Raw genomic sequence first — 14,576 nt, 5'->3', positions numbered from 1 at the left:
AACAAATCACCAGTCACTTTTATTGTCCTTCATGGAACTAAAACAGAACTTCAACCCCTTTTTGGGAGTGAAAATGGATTGATGAAAAGACACATGTTTTTACTTCTATCAAATGATAGATTAGTAATGTAATACATGTTCATTCTTTTGTATGAAACCAGTTTATTGTCACAAAAGAGTGATAGAGAAGAATAGCTATTTAGAAGACTTCAGCAACTACTTTGAGAATATTTAGAAAACTTCAAATAAATAAATAAATTACTTTTATTCAGCCTTATTATTTTGAGAAAATGAAATCTGTGGTTGCATGCAGCTGGCCTGTTATACCTTATGATCACTGTCAGAGCTCTTTAATCTAGAAGTCAGTGTCTCTGACGTGTAAGTTCCTTAAAGTGTCATAGAAACTGGAGACTGAGTGGAGGGAAACTAGAGGGAAGGCTGTTTCATGTTCTGCTTTTACCTTTTTTGGTTAGCTGTCCAGCTCACCTGCCAATACATATGAGCTTCTCAGGCTACCCAGGACCCTTCCCAGCAACTGTTGTATCTTTCCCAGCTGGTAGATATGACATCAAAGCTGGGTAGCTTGTGGATGATTAGGAGAACTAGTCAGAGAACATGAAAGAGACAACTGAAGGTGCTAAGGGAGGGATGAGGTCAGCAAAACGATTTTGCATAAGGAAATTAGTTTTGTTGCTGAAGAAGTTGTGGGGATTCAAAGGGTTAATATGGGAAAAAAAAATTGGGATTTCTTTAGTTCTGCTGTTTATAGAACTAAATAGATTGTTTACTTTTAATACTGCACCTTAAGCTCATATAACTTATTGCCAGATGGATATAATCCATTATATGACTAGGTATACCAACTTCAGCTAAAATCTTTTCATGCCTTAATAACCCTTGAGGTCTCTGACTTTCAAATTGTTCATCTTTTAAAGAATGACAATGAAATGCACAGTCATGCATTCAGATACCCACGTTATACAATTTAGAGAAAAATAATTCCCAAATTAAGCTCTGTACTAACATTTCAGCTAAGTTTGGGGGATTAGATGCATCTTCTACTGTCATTGAAGAAGATATTACATGCTTTTTTAAAATCACAATGTTATTTTCAGTTGTGTAAGCTTGTACAGCTATCTCCACAGAAAGATACTGAAACTTCAGAAAACAGTTTTGTAGTTACTTTTTCTGGTCCTGTTTTATTAATAGCTAGTGCCTACATTTGGTATATATTTGGGGATTGGATGACTTTGTTTTCTTTACATAATTTCCTGCTTTTAATGTGTCTGTAAGGGAATCAGTTGTATTTGAGGACTCTCTGAAGTCTTATATTCTGCATGAGATTTTTTAATTCTGGTGTTGGCTAGTCCTTCTCATTGTTTTGTAGCTGGAAGTGGTCTTTTGATAATTTTCTAGACATAAATATGAGATTTCATCTCTTTGAATCCAGGCTAGCTTAACCATTGATAACAGTGGTTGTTTTAAGTTGCTGCTAAATGGAATTAATCTTCTTAGACTTTCCTTCCTTTTCTTTTCTTTTGTCAATTCTGAACAAAAACTGTGGAATGGAGTGATATTCTGACCAACTTTTTTTCTCCCCTGGGCCTTTCTAAAAAAAAAAAAAAAACTGGTAAAAGAAAAGTTAGAAACCTTTACAAAGCAAAAGTTTATCTTGTCTTAAATTTTGGATAACAAAGTTGATTTTTGTGTCGTATTCTCTTATTATTGATATTGATATATTCTTATGAGACATAGTCCTAGAGTGTGATCTTAGAACCATGCAGTCTTTGAACACTTATTTTGTGTGATAAGTAATTTGATTAGTGGTGTTGTGTGAAGTTAATTTCTGTAATTTGTGTGCAAACTGCTTGTATGGAAGTATCAATTAGTTTCCTGTATTAAACTCTTTTAAATCATCTCTCTCTTGCCAACATTACTTGGACATCATCTTGGTAAGTTATCAGTGCTAGTGTGTTGATTTATATTTTAAAGAAATTGACAGAATATTATATTAAGAGACAAATATTTATTTGCCTTGTCTTCTGTTTGCTTGAAGGTTTTGATAACAATGGTGGCCTTGTAGGACCCAGAAGTACAAGGCACAGCAATCCTGAGGAGCACGCCACTTATTATTTCAACACCTTCTCTAAGGAAATGTTAGTCCAGGTAAGCATACAGTATTTTTATTGTGGCACATATAAATAGATACTGATCAAAGTTACTATCTTTGTCTTCTGACTTGACATTTCAATTTCTGTCTTATTTTGGTATTATGTACTGCTCTTCTGAAACCTTCTCATTGAAAAACATAGTTTATATGAGATAATGTCATTGACAATATGATTGGGACAAATATTAGATTCTTGCCTGTCCTATTCTTCCATGAATGCAGCATACATGGAAGGTGTTTGATTATAAGCTTAGCACACTGAAGCCCGTTCTATGACAAAACAGAACTGGGGAGTTATTTTTACTAACATAGATTCAGAAAATTCCTCTGCTTTGCAAATCATAAAACTTTGATTAGATAGACATTACTCAGAAGACCTAGGCATAAAGGATCTTCTTCCCCTCTAGGCAGGGGGAAGGTCTTTTTTGTCTGTCCATTGATAGTTAGGAATAGTTGAGCAAGTTGACTGTCATGCTGTTTGATCCTTAAAGCCTTGCTAAATGTGCTGAGATTACCTGGTCTCGAGGACTGGTGATCATTCTCTCACAATAACTGAAGGATACAGATGTCTTTCAAGATGCTGTGTCTGATCTTGAACTCAGGTAGGTATTTTCTTACTGAGGCAAATTGATAAGGTCAGAATTTTTCTGGTAGTAAGAGTTACAGTACTATGTATAGGAATTATAGTGAGGATTTCTATATTTGCTGACAAAAACATATTTAGCTCTTAACAACTTAAAGATGACATTCAGCAGAGTTAGCACTTCCAGTTTAAAATGGAGTTAATGAGATCTGCCGTTTTACTGTTGAGAAAGTGACCTAAATTCCAGTGAAGCAAGGATGTTGCTGGCCTTCTCTCACCCTTCTCCTGTCACCCTTCCACCTCCCATGGCAGATAATTCAGAAATTTTTCAGTTTACTTACTGTACAAAATCTGGTGAGCTTTTAGCATCCCTTAGGCACTGATCGTCCTTCTAAATCTGTCCATCTGTGCGTCTTTGTGTCATTAAAGCTTCTCTGTCTGAAAAGACAAAAAGCAGTGTAGAGTTGATGTAGATCTTCAAGCAGGCCCTACTGCTACGCTGGAATGGGGAGTGACAATTTTTGACAGTGAAGATTATTCTCATTTTTTTTCTTTAAAATGTTTTCGTGGCATTAAAAGCAATTGTTTGGAAAACATAGTATGAATTACATATGCCTTGTAAAAACCGTCTTCTGTCTTTCAGAAGACTTCAGAAATATTATTCCTTTTTGCCGCCTTCTCTATCAGACTTTGTATTCTTTTATTCCTCCCATCTTATTCATTGAGACAATTTAATAAGAATTCTGACCTTCCAAAGGCACATTGCAGTACAGAAGACTTGTTTCTTTCAAAATACTGACTGATACCACCTGATTTATAGCAGAGATAAAAACTGAATCTGTTTTCCTGCCTCATTTCCTCTCTCCCTTCTTTCTCTTCTTCAGAAGCTGTAAAAGAAATGAATTAATTTCCACTCAGAGCAACAGAGAAAACTGAACTGAATCTAGAGCAGTTTAATTGGGCTATTTTTAATTCTACAGCTTGTGTCCTAAACTGCTTCAGTGTAGAAACTCAGTTTTTCTGTTTGTTTTCAAGTTGTCATTGCTGTCTCTTCAACTTAGTCAAGAAAGTATGTGCAACATAGATGTGTGTATGCTAGATGGACAGATTATTTTTTATTTATTCCTTAAATTGTACATCTGCCTGCCTTACATTTTCAACCAATTTCTTCATTACTTTTCTTGTTGTCTTTTTTTATTTTCAAGAAACTGTGAGATGTTACCTATTTAGAATATGTTACTGAGCATTCTTTATTTTCTTTTGACTTTTAGTATATACTTGTTAATATTTCTGTAAATGAGAATTTTATTTCGTAGGCAAAGCTGAGCGAGTATGTAAGCTTGGAGACAATGAGCTGCAGGGAGATAATGGTTTCCAGTACTGAGAATTTTCCATTTACATGCAGCCCTGCTAATTTCTTTCAAAAACTGGTTTCTGGTTTGATTTTTCTTTTTTCTGCTACGCTGTTGTTCTTTGTAGGCCATGACTGGAATATTACAAGTTAATGGACACGGAGAAGAAAGCACGTTAATGCAAGACTTAAAGCCTTTTCGAATTCTTATCAGTTTGCTGGATAAGCCTGAACTAGGTAATTTTCTTTTTGCTACTTCTTGTCTATATTTTGTTTTGCATGACTTTGCATAGCTGTTTTTTTCTTCCGTTGGTCAAATTAAAACGAAGCTGTGTTCTTAATGACGGTGTTAGTATCAGCTGGTTAGCTGGATTTCCAGATCTCACAAGCTAATAATTCAATGTGGTTGTTAGATTTACCTTCCTCTGAATGCAATTTCTTCTATATTCACTACAGGGAACAGGAAGCTAAAGTCATAGGCAGAAATAAATGCATGTTGAAAGAAATGCAAATAGGATCTTTCTCATTTCTCTATTCAAAGAGTGACTTTACCGTTTTAAGTCTCAGGTGTTGCTTCTGGAAATAATGTGCTCGTTCTGCTAACGTACACATAGAGATCAGAGATATTAGCAACAAAACACTTTGTCAAAATTATTATCTGTAAGGAAGCAAGAATTATGTGATTTTTATTTATTTTATTTTTCTTTCCACTGTTTTAAGTGCTAAGGACTGAGAATGGAGGTAGGCAAGATGAAAGAACTGACAACAATTAAGCCTTAACAGCAGTTTTAGAGGTGACTGAAAATTATCAGAATTTTCTGTGTCTGCCCTAAGACTTGAGGGCTGTGTAATAAAAGCTTAACAATGCATCAATTGTGAGAGTACAACTTGAGAAAGAAGTGATTAAGACAGACTACGAAGAACAAAATATCTGACAAGAATTTGTTGTCTTCCTGATAATTTGTGATTTCTGGGGTCAGTTTATATTTTCAGAGGCAATGTGCACATGAAGTTTTCATAAGGTAAGTGAAGCTCTGGGAATTCTTTCAGAATGAGACAGAAGAAGCTAGTAAGATTTCAGCCTGACTTAGTGATTGTACTGTTACTGAAGGCAGTTAAATGAGGCTAAACAACATGTCCAGAAAGCAAATATTTCAAGCAGGATCACTTTTTGAACTAATCAACTAATCTCCAAGGAGGTTTTTTTTTTTTTGATTGTTTGTTAATTGTTATTATTCCCTTCAGATTCAGAATTTAGCTCAGATTTAAAGGTGGCAATATTTAAAAAAACAACAATTAAAAAAAAAACAAAAAAAAAAGTATAGTTTCTATCTGGAATTAAAGAAAATATGCCTTGATTTAAAAGGAAGATGTTAAAAATATTTTTATCTTGCATTATTTGCTTTTAAATGTTTGAGTAAATTTGTTGTACGATAACTGCATGAGCTAGCTTCTGAGTAGGTATTCCAAAATAGTTGTTTAAAAGCTATCTTTGATTAGTAATCTATGAAGTCGCATTTGCATGAAGCTGAGTCTGCTTGAACATGCGCTGTGCTAATGTGCTCATCTTTTAAACTAGATGTGTTTGTATCTGAGTCATCATTGTATACATATGGGCAAAAAATTCCTCTTGTGATTTATAATAATTCTGGTTATTGTAATTGCCTGTTTATTTCTAGAATGCAAAAAAAAAAAAAAAAAACCTTCTGAAATTTATATAGTTTATGAAATTGAAAGGAATTTTGTGGCTTTGATGACCACAGCTAGCTAATGATTTGTTAAGTTTCACGTGTGGATTGCTGTGGTGGTATAACTTAAAAGACTGTCACTGCTGGTATTTCTCTTTAGGCCCTGCCATCCTAGAGGATGTGTTGATTGAAGTATTTCGAACGTTATATACACAGTGCAAAACAGAACTGGAGCTTCAGGCAGAGCCTTCTTTCAACAAAGATCACACACAGCTAAGCAGGTGAATGATAAGTGGAATGTATTTTGTATTTAAAAAAAAAAGTCTTTGTGTCTGAAAGCATGCTGTATCTAGGCCATGACTGCAAAGCCTGTGAAACTGTGACCTTGTTTTCTTCCTGATATGGGTTCCATTGATAGCAATTGCAACTTCTGTGTTCTGTGTTAAGGTCTGCAGGGATGTAGCTTTTATTCTCCCTTTTTTCCCAATATTTAAAATGAAATTTACTCTTTTTTTTTCATGACAAAAATGCTTGCTTGATGCAGCTGAAATTCAGTATTTTGCTGGGCTTTCTCATAGAATAAAATTGAAGATAGAGAGGAGTACAAATAGTATTTTGAGATTTCAACTGAGTGGCTTAAAATGCAGAAGAGAAAAACTCAAGGTGAGGAGGGAACAACTATAGGAGTGATAATAAGAAAACGGACAGGAAGGCTGGCAACCATGCAGAGATATGGGTGTAAGAGCCTGCTGGAATACCAAACCCTAAGGCAGCTGTAGTAGGGTTGGCGCTGGGGGAGGAAGTGATTCATCAGTATCAACTGTTGGTGGATAAACGTGGTATGTGGTGAAGTAACTCAGAAATGAAGTATAAAAATATAAAATGTCCCTTTTATTTTCTTTCAGCAAACTGAGGGAAAACAAGAAAACAGCAGAACTGATCAAAACTGCCAATCTTCTATTTAATTCCTTTGAGCCTTATTATATGTGGGATTACATTGCTCGTTGGTTTGAAGAGTGTTGTAGGTAGGTCATTATACTTCCTCTCTGTATATGTAAAATTGAAATTATCTTTTGTTTTATAGTCTTTTCTTTTCTTTTTGTTTTCTTCATAGAATTTAACCTAGTGTGAATGTGATCATCTAGGCTGTAAGTCTAACCTGATTATCTTCTGTGACAAGGTGACCCACTTAATAGATGAGAGAAAGACTGTGAATGTTGTTTATCTGAATTTTAGTAAAGCGTTTGACACTGTTTTTCACAGTATTCATGAGAAGCTGGCTGCTCATTGCTTGGGTAGGTGTACAGTTTAGGTGAAGAACTGCCTCACTGACCGGGCTCAAAGAGTCCTGGTGAATGAAGTTAGATTCAGTTGCTACTGTCTAGTGGCATTCCCCAGGGCTTAGTGCTGGGAATAGTTTTGTTTAACATTTTTATCAGATCTAGATGGAGAGCTGGACTCTTGGTCTATCTTGAGAATAGGAATTCTTGCAGAGGAATTTGGTTAGGCTGGATCGATGAGCTGAATCCAATCACAGAACATTGACCAAGGCTCAGTGCTGGGTCCTACACTTGGGTCACAACAACTATTTGCAGCACTATGGGCTTGGGGAAGAGTGGCTGGAAAGTTGCCCGGCAGAAGAGGACCTAGAGGTGCTGATTGACAGCTGGTGAATGTGAGCCAGCAGTGTGCCCATGTGGCCAAGAAAGCCAACGGTATCCAGGCCTGCATCAGGAATTGTGTGGTCAGCAGGGCTAGGGAAGTGATTGTCCCTCTGCTCTGCACTGGTGAGTCTGTGCTTGGAAGCACTGCAGCTTCCCTGAGTGCTAAACAAAACTTTTGCTGGACTTAACATCCTACAGTTAGGAATCCTGCTTAGTGTGAGGGTTTAAACTAGGTGAACTCCATTTCAGATGCTATTTCTGAGACTTACTTTTGTTCTACTGGACTGAATTGTTAAAGAAAGCATTCTATCACCAACTAAGAAGGAGGTGAAAACTTGTTTATGAATAAGTAGATGTTACTATGCAGCATGGATGCCAGGTAGCAACAAATTTAGTTCTGGAATCTGAGGAACTGTAGCTCATGTAGAACTTATCTTCCTGTTTGACTTAATAGTGTATCATTTTAAAGTGTAAACAGTTATGTTAAACTATGACTTTTTTTTTTAAGTTACCTTTATCTTATCAGGTCTGATGGCTAAGTGACAGTTACTGCTTTTAAACTGATTCAGATATACTTCTGAATTTGTCTTAGTTTTTTTAATGATCTCTGTTATTTTGTCCCATTTAAGTGTTGCTCACTGCAAGTGAGCTTTCTCTAAAAGGTATTTTTGGTAAGGAGCTCAGTTAAATTCGGTTAATCTTTTGTGTGTATTACTTCTGCATGTAATTCATGAAATAGAGCTTTGAGGAGCAGAACAGAATATGAGCAAGAATTCATGTTATGATTTACACAGAAGGACCATTTCACTGAACTATAAAACATGCCACTAGTTTTAGGAACAAAATTGTCTGGTTTTAGAGAGTGAGAGACAGTAACCTGATGAAAGTATGGGTTAAGTACTAATTGTTAAGCATCAGTTATTGAGAAAATGCTGTTTATGGTTTTTGTTATGAGTTTTTTTGAATCTTTTTGTAATCTTTTGATAATTACTTACTGTCAGTGTTTTAGACTTGTTTTCTACATTGCTCCTATTTCAAATAAACAATTTTTTCAGTCCTGGGAATATGTATGTTTTCTACAGTGCTTCTATTTCAAATAATTTTTTTCAGTCCTGGGGATATATGTGTTCATGAGCTCTTTTAAAACTGAGAAAGAGGATTAGCATATTTAACTCTTACTGAAAGCGTGATGCTTCCTTCACTCCCCTCACCACCAGCCTCATGAATGAATTGGACAAACAAATTCCTTTGTTCATATCCTTTGTTTATAATACCTTGAGATTGCAACATGCTTTCAGAGGAGGGTTTTGTTCTGTCTAAATTATAAAACTCATCTTCTTGATAGTAAAGCAATGCAGGTGTTTGATGGTGGAGTGAACATTCAGAAGAGCTTGTTTTGTTTTTGTCTTGCACAGCTTTGATGCTTCATGGGCCTTCTATTTTATTCTTGGTTATCTTTATCATGAATATTTAATGCCTTGGGTTTAGATCTCTTCAAAATGACTGTTTCAGTAGCCCCATTCCTTTAATTCTATTACTGATGACCATTTTTATAGCATAAAATATTGCTGTAAGTGGTGATGTACAAATGCAATTTTGTTTAGCTTGTATTTTATTTTATGAATAAAGACCCTTCTACAGCAAGAGGATGGTTGCGTGCTTTCAGTAGAAGCCACAGTCGAGTCAAGTGAAGTACTTACAAACAAATAAGGAGTCTCCTTTTTCTGCTAAGGATTTGTCCTTCATGTACACAGCTTTGCATTGTGGTCAATATAAGGGGAAAAAGAATGCTGTTTAAACTTTGTTTGAATTTTGCAGGAGGACATTACATGCCAGACTTCAAACTGGACCTTCAGGTGGTACTGAACAATCTGAGTTGCCCCTGACAAATTTCTGCTTGTTAGTGGATTTTTTATTGGATATAGTTTCCTTGGTAAGAACTGCTTTATTTGTTGCTAAAACTGGAATACTGTATGTTTAAAGTCTACAGAAATAGCATGTCAGCTTTGTTAAATTTATTGAATTGTTGGGCATCTTTAAAAGAAGTTATGATTCTTATACCTGAAACTTTTTTGTTGTTCATCCTCTATTTCTTTTCTCAAAATGACACTGTATTAATTACGAGTATAGTCTTCTGTAACTTTGTCGGTTTAGATATGCAACTTTCTTTTAAGACTCCTTTAAATGTCATGATAATGTATCTTCTTCTGTTGGCATTGCTTAATGTAGCAATGACTGTTGAAACTGTTTTGCTTTCTATACTGTCTTTCCTCAATTCTTTGCTTTCTCATTTCAAAGCCTACTAGAAGCATGAGAGTGCTGTGTCAGGTATGGCAATCAGCCTGTTTTCCATTTACTTATTACAATTTTGTTTTGGTTTTCATTTTTTGTTCTTAAATTTTTTGTTCTTAAATTTGTATGTTAAGGTTATTATATTATTATATTATATTATTATAATGTTATAAGACTAAAGAGTAATACTATGCCTGTAGTGAATGTGATGTACAATTCTGAAAAAAGTAAATGTATTTGTTGGTTACCCACTTGCGAAGTTAATTTTCTAAATTTTTTGTAAGTATGTAGTTCTTATTCTCAGATGTTAAGATTTTCATTTTCCTTTTTTTTATTTTCAATATTTCAATATATTTAGAACACAGTGAACAATGTTACTTGCCATCTGATTATAGCAAATAATTTTAAGGCAGAATTTGTGCTACAACACCTGAGATGTACTGCTTATTTTTCAGGAGACTTACATTGAAATACAGACAGAACACTTGCCTCAGCTGCTGCTCAGAATGATTTCTGCATTGACGAGCCATCTTCAGACTTTGCACTTGTCTGAGCTTACTGATTCTCTCAGACTCTGCTCGAAGATCCTTAGTAAGGTTCAACCTCCACTGCTGTCTGCAGGTGTAGATGGTACACTGCAGCTTCCTAGCGGACACAGCAGCTCCATCAAAGAATGGGAAAATAAAAAGGTAAGTGATTATATAGTTCAGTGTCTGGGGTGAAAAAATGGTGCTTTTTTGTGTTTGCCTCTTTTCCTTTAATTAAAAGTGGGTTTTCTAAGTCAGCGTTGGACTACCTAGTTTTCATTAGATTTAGCTTAATATACAGGAATGTATATAAAACTTGGATCATCAAAATAAATTACATAATTGTGGTAAAAAGTCATGATTCTTAAGGGTTCTTACCTAGATTTAGTATTACATGTATATAATTTTATAATTTGGAAGTGTTTCAGAGTAAAAAAACTAAAACTGCTGTTTGAAGTTGTAATGCACTTCAGAAGTCTGATCTTGTAGAATAACTGGATTTGAAAGAATTCTCCACTGTGCTTATCTATCTGGCACATGTTAATTCTCCTCTCACTCAGTTTATGTGCATCAGATTAATACTTATCAGTTGTTTTACTGTCAAGTTCTTAGAATCATTTAATAAAGAAATAGAAGATACAAATCAACCAGCAATTATTTCTCTTCCAGCATTTTTGTTTAACATGTTCCATGCAACCAGAGCACTTTAAGGTATGTTAGGTGGCATGCCTTGAAAACCTTCCTCTCTGATGGGTCCAGCTGAAGAAATGCGAGGACCATCATGCAGTGACTGAGATTGCAAGTGATAGTTGGAGCTCACTGCTCAAAGCAGGAATGATTTTGAAGTTAGATTCTACTTTAAAGCTACGTCATGTTGCTCAGGATCATATCTAGCTTGGTTTGGAGTATCTCCAAAAATGAAGATTCCATGACTTCTCTGTACAGTTTGTTTGTGCTGTTTGATTATCCTAATGAGGATAGGGATTTCTGTATATTAGAGATCACTCTGTCCTGTACGCAAACTTGAGCACAGTATTCTAGATGTGGCCTTAAAACAGCTGTATGGAAGGGAATAATCTCCTCCCTCGACATGCTGGCTACACTTCTGCTAATACAGTCCAGAACGTGGACTTCACCAAAAGGATCTTCTGACTCGTGTTCAGCTTGTCCGTTAGGACTCCTTTATCCTTTACGCAGGATCCTATCCTTATCCTTTCTAGCCAATTTAGATCCAGCTTGCAGTGATTTTCTTTGTAATAAAAGTCTGTTTTGATTGGGTTGTCACTTGAACGTTCGCAGGCTTTTTTCTTCCAATTATAACTGTCTGATGTGTGATCATGGCTTTTGCTGAAAGAGACAATGAAATTAATTTCCATATTTCTAGTCTCTTGTACGCTATAATTCAAAGATAGTGTCACTTATTACATCTTTCCAAGCTTTTTAATATGTATTAACATGGGAGACAGCAAAAGCCATCTCAAACAAATTTTCTTTTTGATTCTTACTCAATCTCTGATAAAGCAAGTTGTAATGCGCTATATATAATGATGTCTATGTTGTTTTTACTTGTTTGGATTTTTAGGTTATGCTCAAACTCTGTATTTAAGACTTTCACTTGTTAAGATAACAGACAGCAAGACAGGACTTCTGGGCATGTTAGATCTCAGCCAGCATCTGTTGTCTGTGGTAGAAGAGCTCAACGAGAAGCCTGTAGGCATGCTCATTACCTGCATTTAGTCCTTTTAATGTATTCATTTCTGTTTAAACTGCATCTCTATTCACCTCATGCTCACCAGCAAATAGAGGCTGTGATAACAGTTCCCAACAAGGCTATAGGGGGCTAGAGCAGCACAGAAAAGCCATTGTGGGATTGTTTTTAGTTCATTCATTAGTTATGCACATGTTCTGAACTGATACAGAATTGAGAAGCATAGTGCATCATGAAGGACTGTTGTATCTGGAGCAGCCCTTCTGATTTCCTGGAGGTTATTAACCAATTCCGATTAGAAAGAAAATATAGTTCTTAAATGAAAGGTTTTTTTCTGTAATTATAACCTGTTACTTGAGAGAGATCCTCAGCTTCCAGACCTCAGTGTAGGTGTAGAAAAGGAAAGAAGCTCATTAAAGTTATACCATTTAAGAATTAAGATTCCATCCAAATTTATTAGACAATTTCTAATGCGAAGTGAATTTATTGGTATAACTGTAGAAGTGTGAAGAATGTTTTTTAGATTATGAAAGATTTTATTCTTCATTTATGGCTACAGAGCTCACCTCTTTTTTTTTTTTTTTTTCCAATTTTGACAATATATGGTTGTGATGTTGCATGATATTGATTGATCCTGCCTTCCCAATGATAAGAAACTTAATAGTTGTTGTTCTTGTATCACTAGTGTGTATATAAACTACTTGTCGATTTCAGTGATGAAATGTCTAACATAATTATTTGCTTGTACAGTGAGATCTTCAAAAGTGTCATCAAAGTGTATACATTTCTACTCTTACGTCTTCCCATTCTTATTTCCTGATATCTTTTTTTGTTGTTGTTTTACCTCCTTTGCTTGCTGTCATTCTTTACTCTGATCAGAAAACTGCTGTAGTCTTAAGATATCTTTCCTTTTTGTAGAAGAATAAGCTGAAATCTAAAGTATTACAAGAATCTTACTAGCTCAAATGACCATAGCCGACATCATTCGATCTTCTGCTTCTGGCTAGAATTGAGAGTGTTTCTTCTATGCATGAATATTTTGGTTTATGACACATGATAAATTAATAGTAACTGTGCATATGCATTTCAGAGTTCTTTTAATATTATTTCTGTCAAAGTTTTCTTCTATTCTTAAAAAGTATTTTGATTGATAAACAGTGCTTTTCAAATTGGTTTATATTGTTTGGTCTGCCAAGCTTACTGAAAGAGCTCATAAAAGCAAAACATCATATGTTATTTTGCAGAAAGTGTATTTATTGAATAGATTTTAAACTGGGGGATACAGTTGTGCCTTTCAAGTTGAGAAGTAGATAATATTACTGATAAATAACCCATTTTAAACAATTATTACACTTCTATCTCAATTAGGTACCATCAGTTTCACTTGAGAATCCTAATGATGTGTTTGAAGATGGTGAAAATCCTCCAAGCAGTCGATCATCAGAAAGTGGATTCACAGAGTTTGTACAATACCAGGCAGATACTACTGATGACATTGACAGAGCAGTAAATGAAGGTCACGGTGCACCTGGCATTCCTATTATTGGTAGTACATCCTCAGAGACTGAGACAGCATCAACTGTGGGATCTGAGGAAACCGTTGTACAGCCTCCTTCCATAGTAACACAGGGAACAGCAACTCGAAGTGGGAAAACGATACAGAAGACTGCAATGCAGTGTTGCCTGGAGTATGTCCAACAGTTTCTAACCAGATTTATCAACCTGTATATCATTCAGAGCAATTCCTTGTCTCAGCCTTTAGGGTCAGAGCTTCCGGTCGACCCTGCTAGAGAGCAAGGACAGACCACAAAATGGGACAGAGAATCACAAGGAGATGTTAAGATGAAAAAAATGAACAAGAAGAATTCACCAAAAGAATACCTTCCTGCCTTTATTGCTGCTTGTCAGCTATATCTTGAATGTTCAAGCTTTCCTGTTTACATTGCTGAGGGAAACCGTACTTCAGAATTACATCCTGGGAAGCCTGAAGTTGGTAAGCTGGACTCTGTTCTTCATTTCTAAAATACTTGCTTTCAAAACATTTTTAAGAAAAATTAGTTTGGTATCCCTGAGGTAAAAGGGTGCGTTATTCACTTGAGTTGACTGTGAACTGTATATGTAGAAGCTGACTTCAGAGAAAGACTCTTAGATTATTAGGACAGTGTGTTGTATTAAATGAGGGAACAGTCTGAAGGAGAAAGCAACAGTGAAAGTAGAGTCTGATCTAGTAGGATCAATTTTCTGACACTGAAAGCATCAGTTTTTGCAGATGCTTTTACATAAGTTTTTAATGTTTCCAGTAAGTCCTTTTCAATCTTTTTTTTTGTCAGAAAAGACTTGGTGTGGATGTGTGTTTGTGTATGTGTGAACTGTAAGTGCAAACCAACTCATGTTTGTGTGCAAATTATTCTGGATTATAAGATGGAGTATTAAAACTTGATTTTCTGGTTAAGAATGTCCTGAAGATGGGCAGTGAATAAAGAGAGATGCAATCTGCTAGAAGTACTGTTTTGCCTAAAATATGAAATTGTGTGAATGTAATTCTACACAATGTATTTTTCCCTTCCTTGTTCAAATTTTCTGGTTTTCAGTT

General features: G+C 35.4%; 1 protein-coding gene across 5 annotated transcripts in view; it reads left to right on the top strand.

Moving 5' to 3' along the window:
• Window positions 1-14,576, top strand: part of DOPEY1 (dopey family member 1) — a 64,805-nt gene that overhangs the window by 19,638 nt on the left and 30,591 nt on the right. For all 5 annotated transcript variants that reach the window (XR_002436824.1, XM_021391603.1, XM_021391604.1 and 2 more), the window contains exons 8-14: window positions 2,057-2,166; window positions 4,233-4,341; window positions 5,953-6,073; window positions 6,698-6,817; window positions 9,275-9,389; window positions 10,204-10,437; window positions 13,352-13,976. Coding sequence is in view for 4 of the 5 variants with exons in the window: in XM_021391603.1 (XP_021247278.1) it covers window positions 2,057-2,166; window positions 4,233-4,341; window positions 5,953-6,073; window positions 6,698-6,817; window positions 9,275-9,389; window positions 10,204-10,437; window positions 13,352-13,976 (1,434 nt within the window). In the remaining variant the exon portion in view is untranslated. The remainder of the gene's footprint in view (window positions 1-2,056; window positions 2,167-4,232; window positions 4,342-5,952; window positions 6,074-6,697; window positions 6,818-9,274; window positions 9,390-10,203; window positions 10,438-13,351; window positions 13,977-14,576) is intronic.

Source organism: Numida meleagris, chromosome 3 (genome assembly GCF_002078875.1).
Source record: "Numida meleagris isolate 19003 breed g44 Domestic line chromosome 3, NumMel1.0, whole genome shotgun sequence".
NCBI classification, from domain to species: domain Eukaryota; kingdom Metazoa; phylum Chordata; class Aves; order Galliformes; family Numididae; genus Numida; species Numida meleagris.
This window is presented reverse-complemented; position numbering and strand designations above follow the sequence as displayed.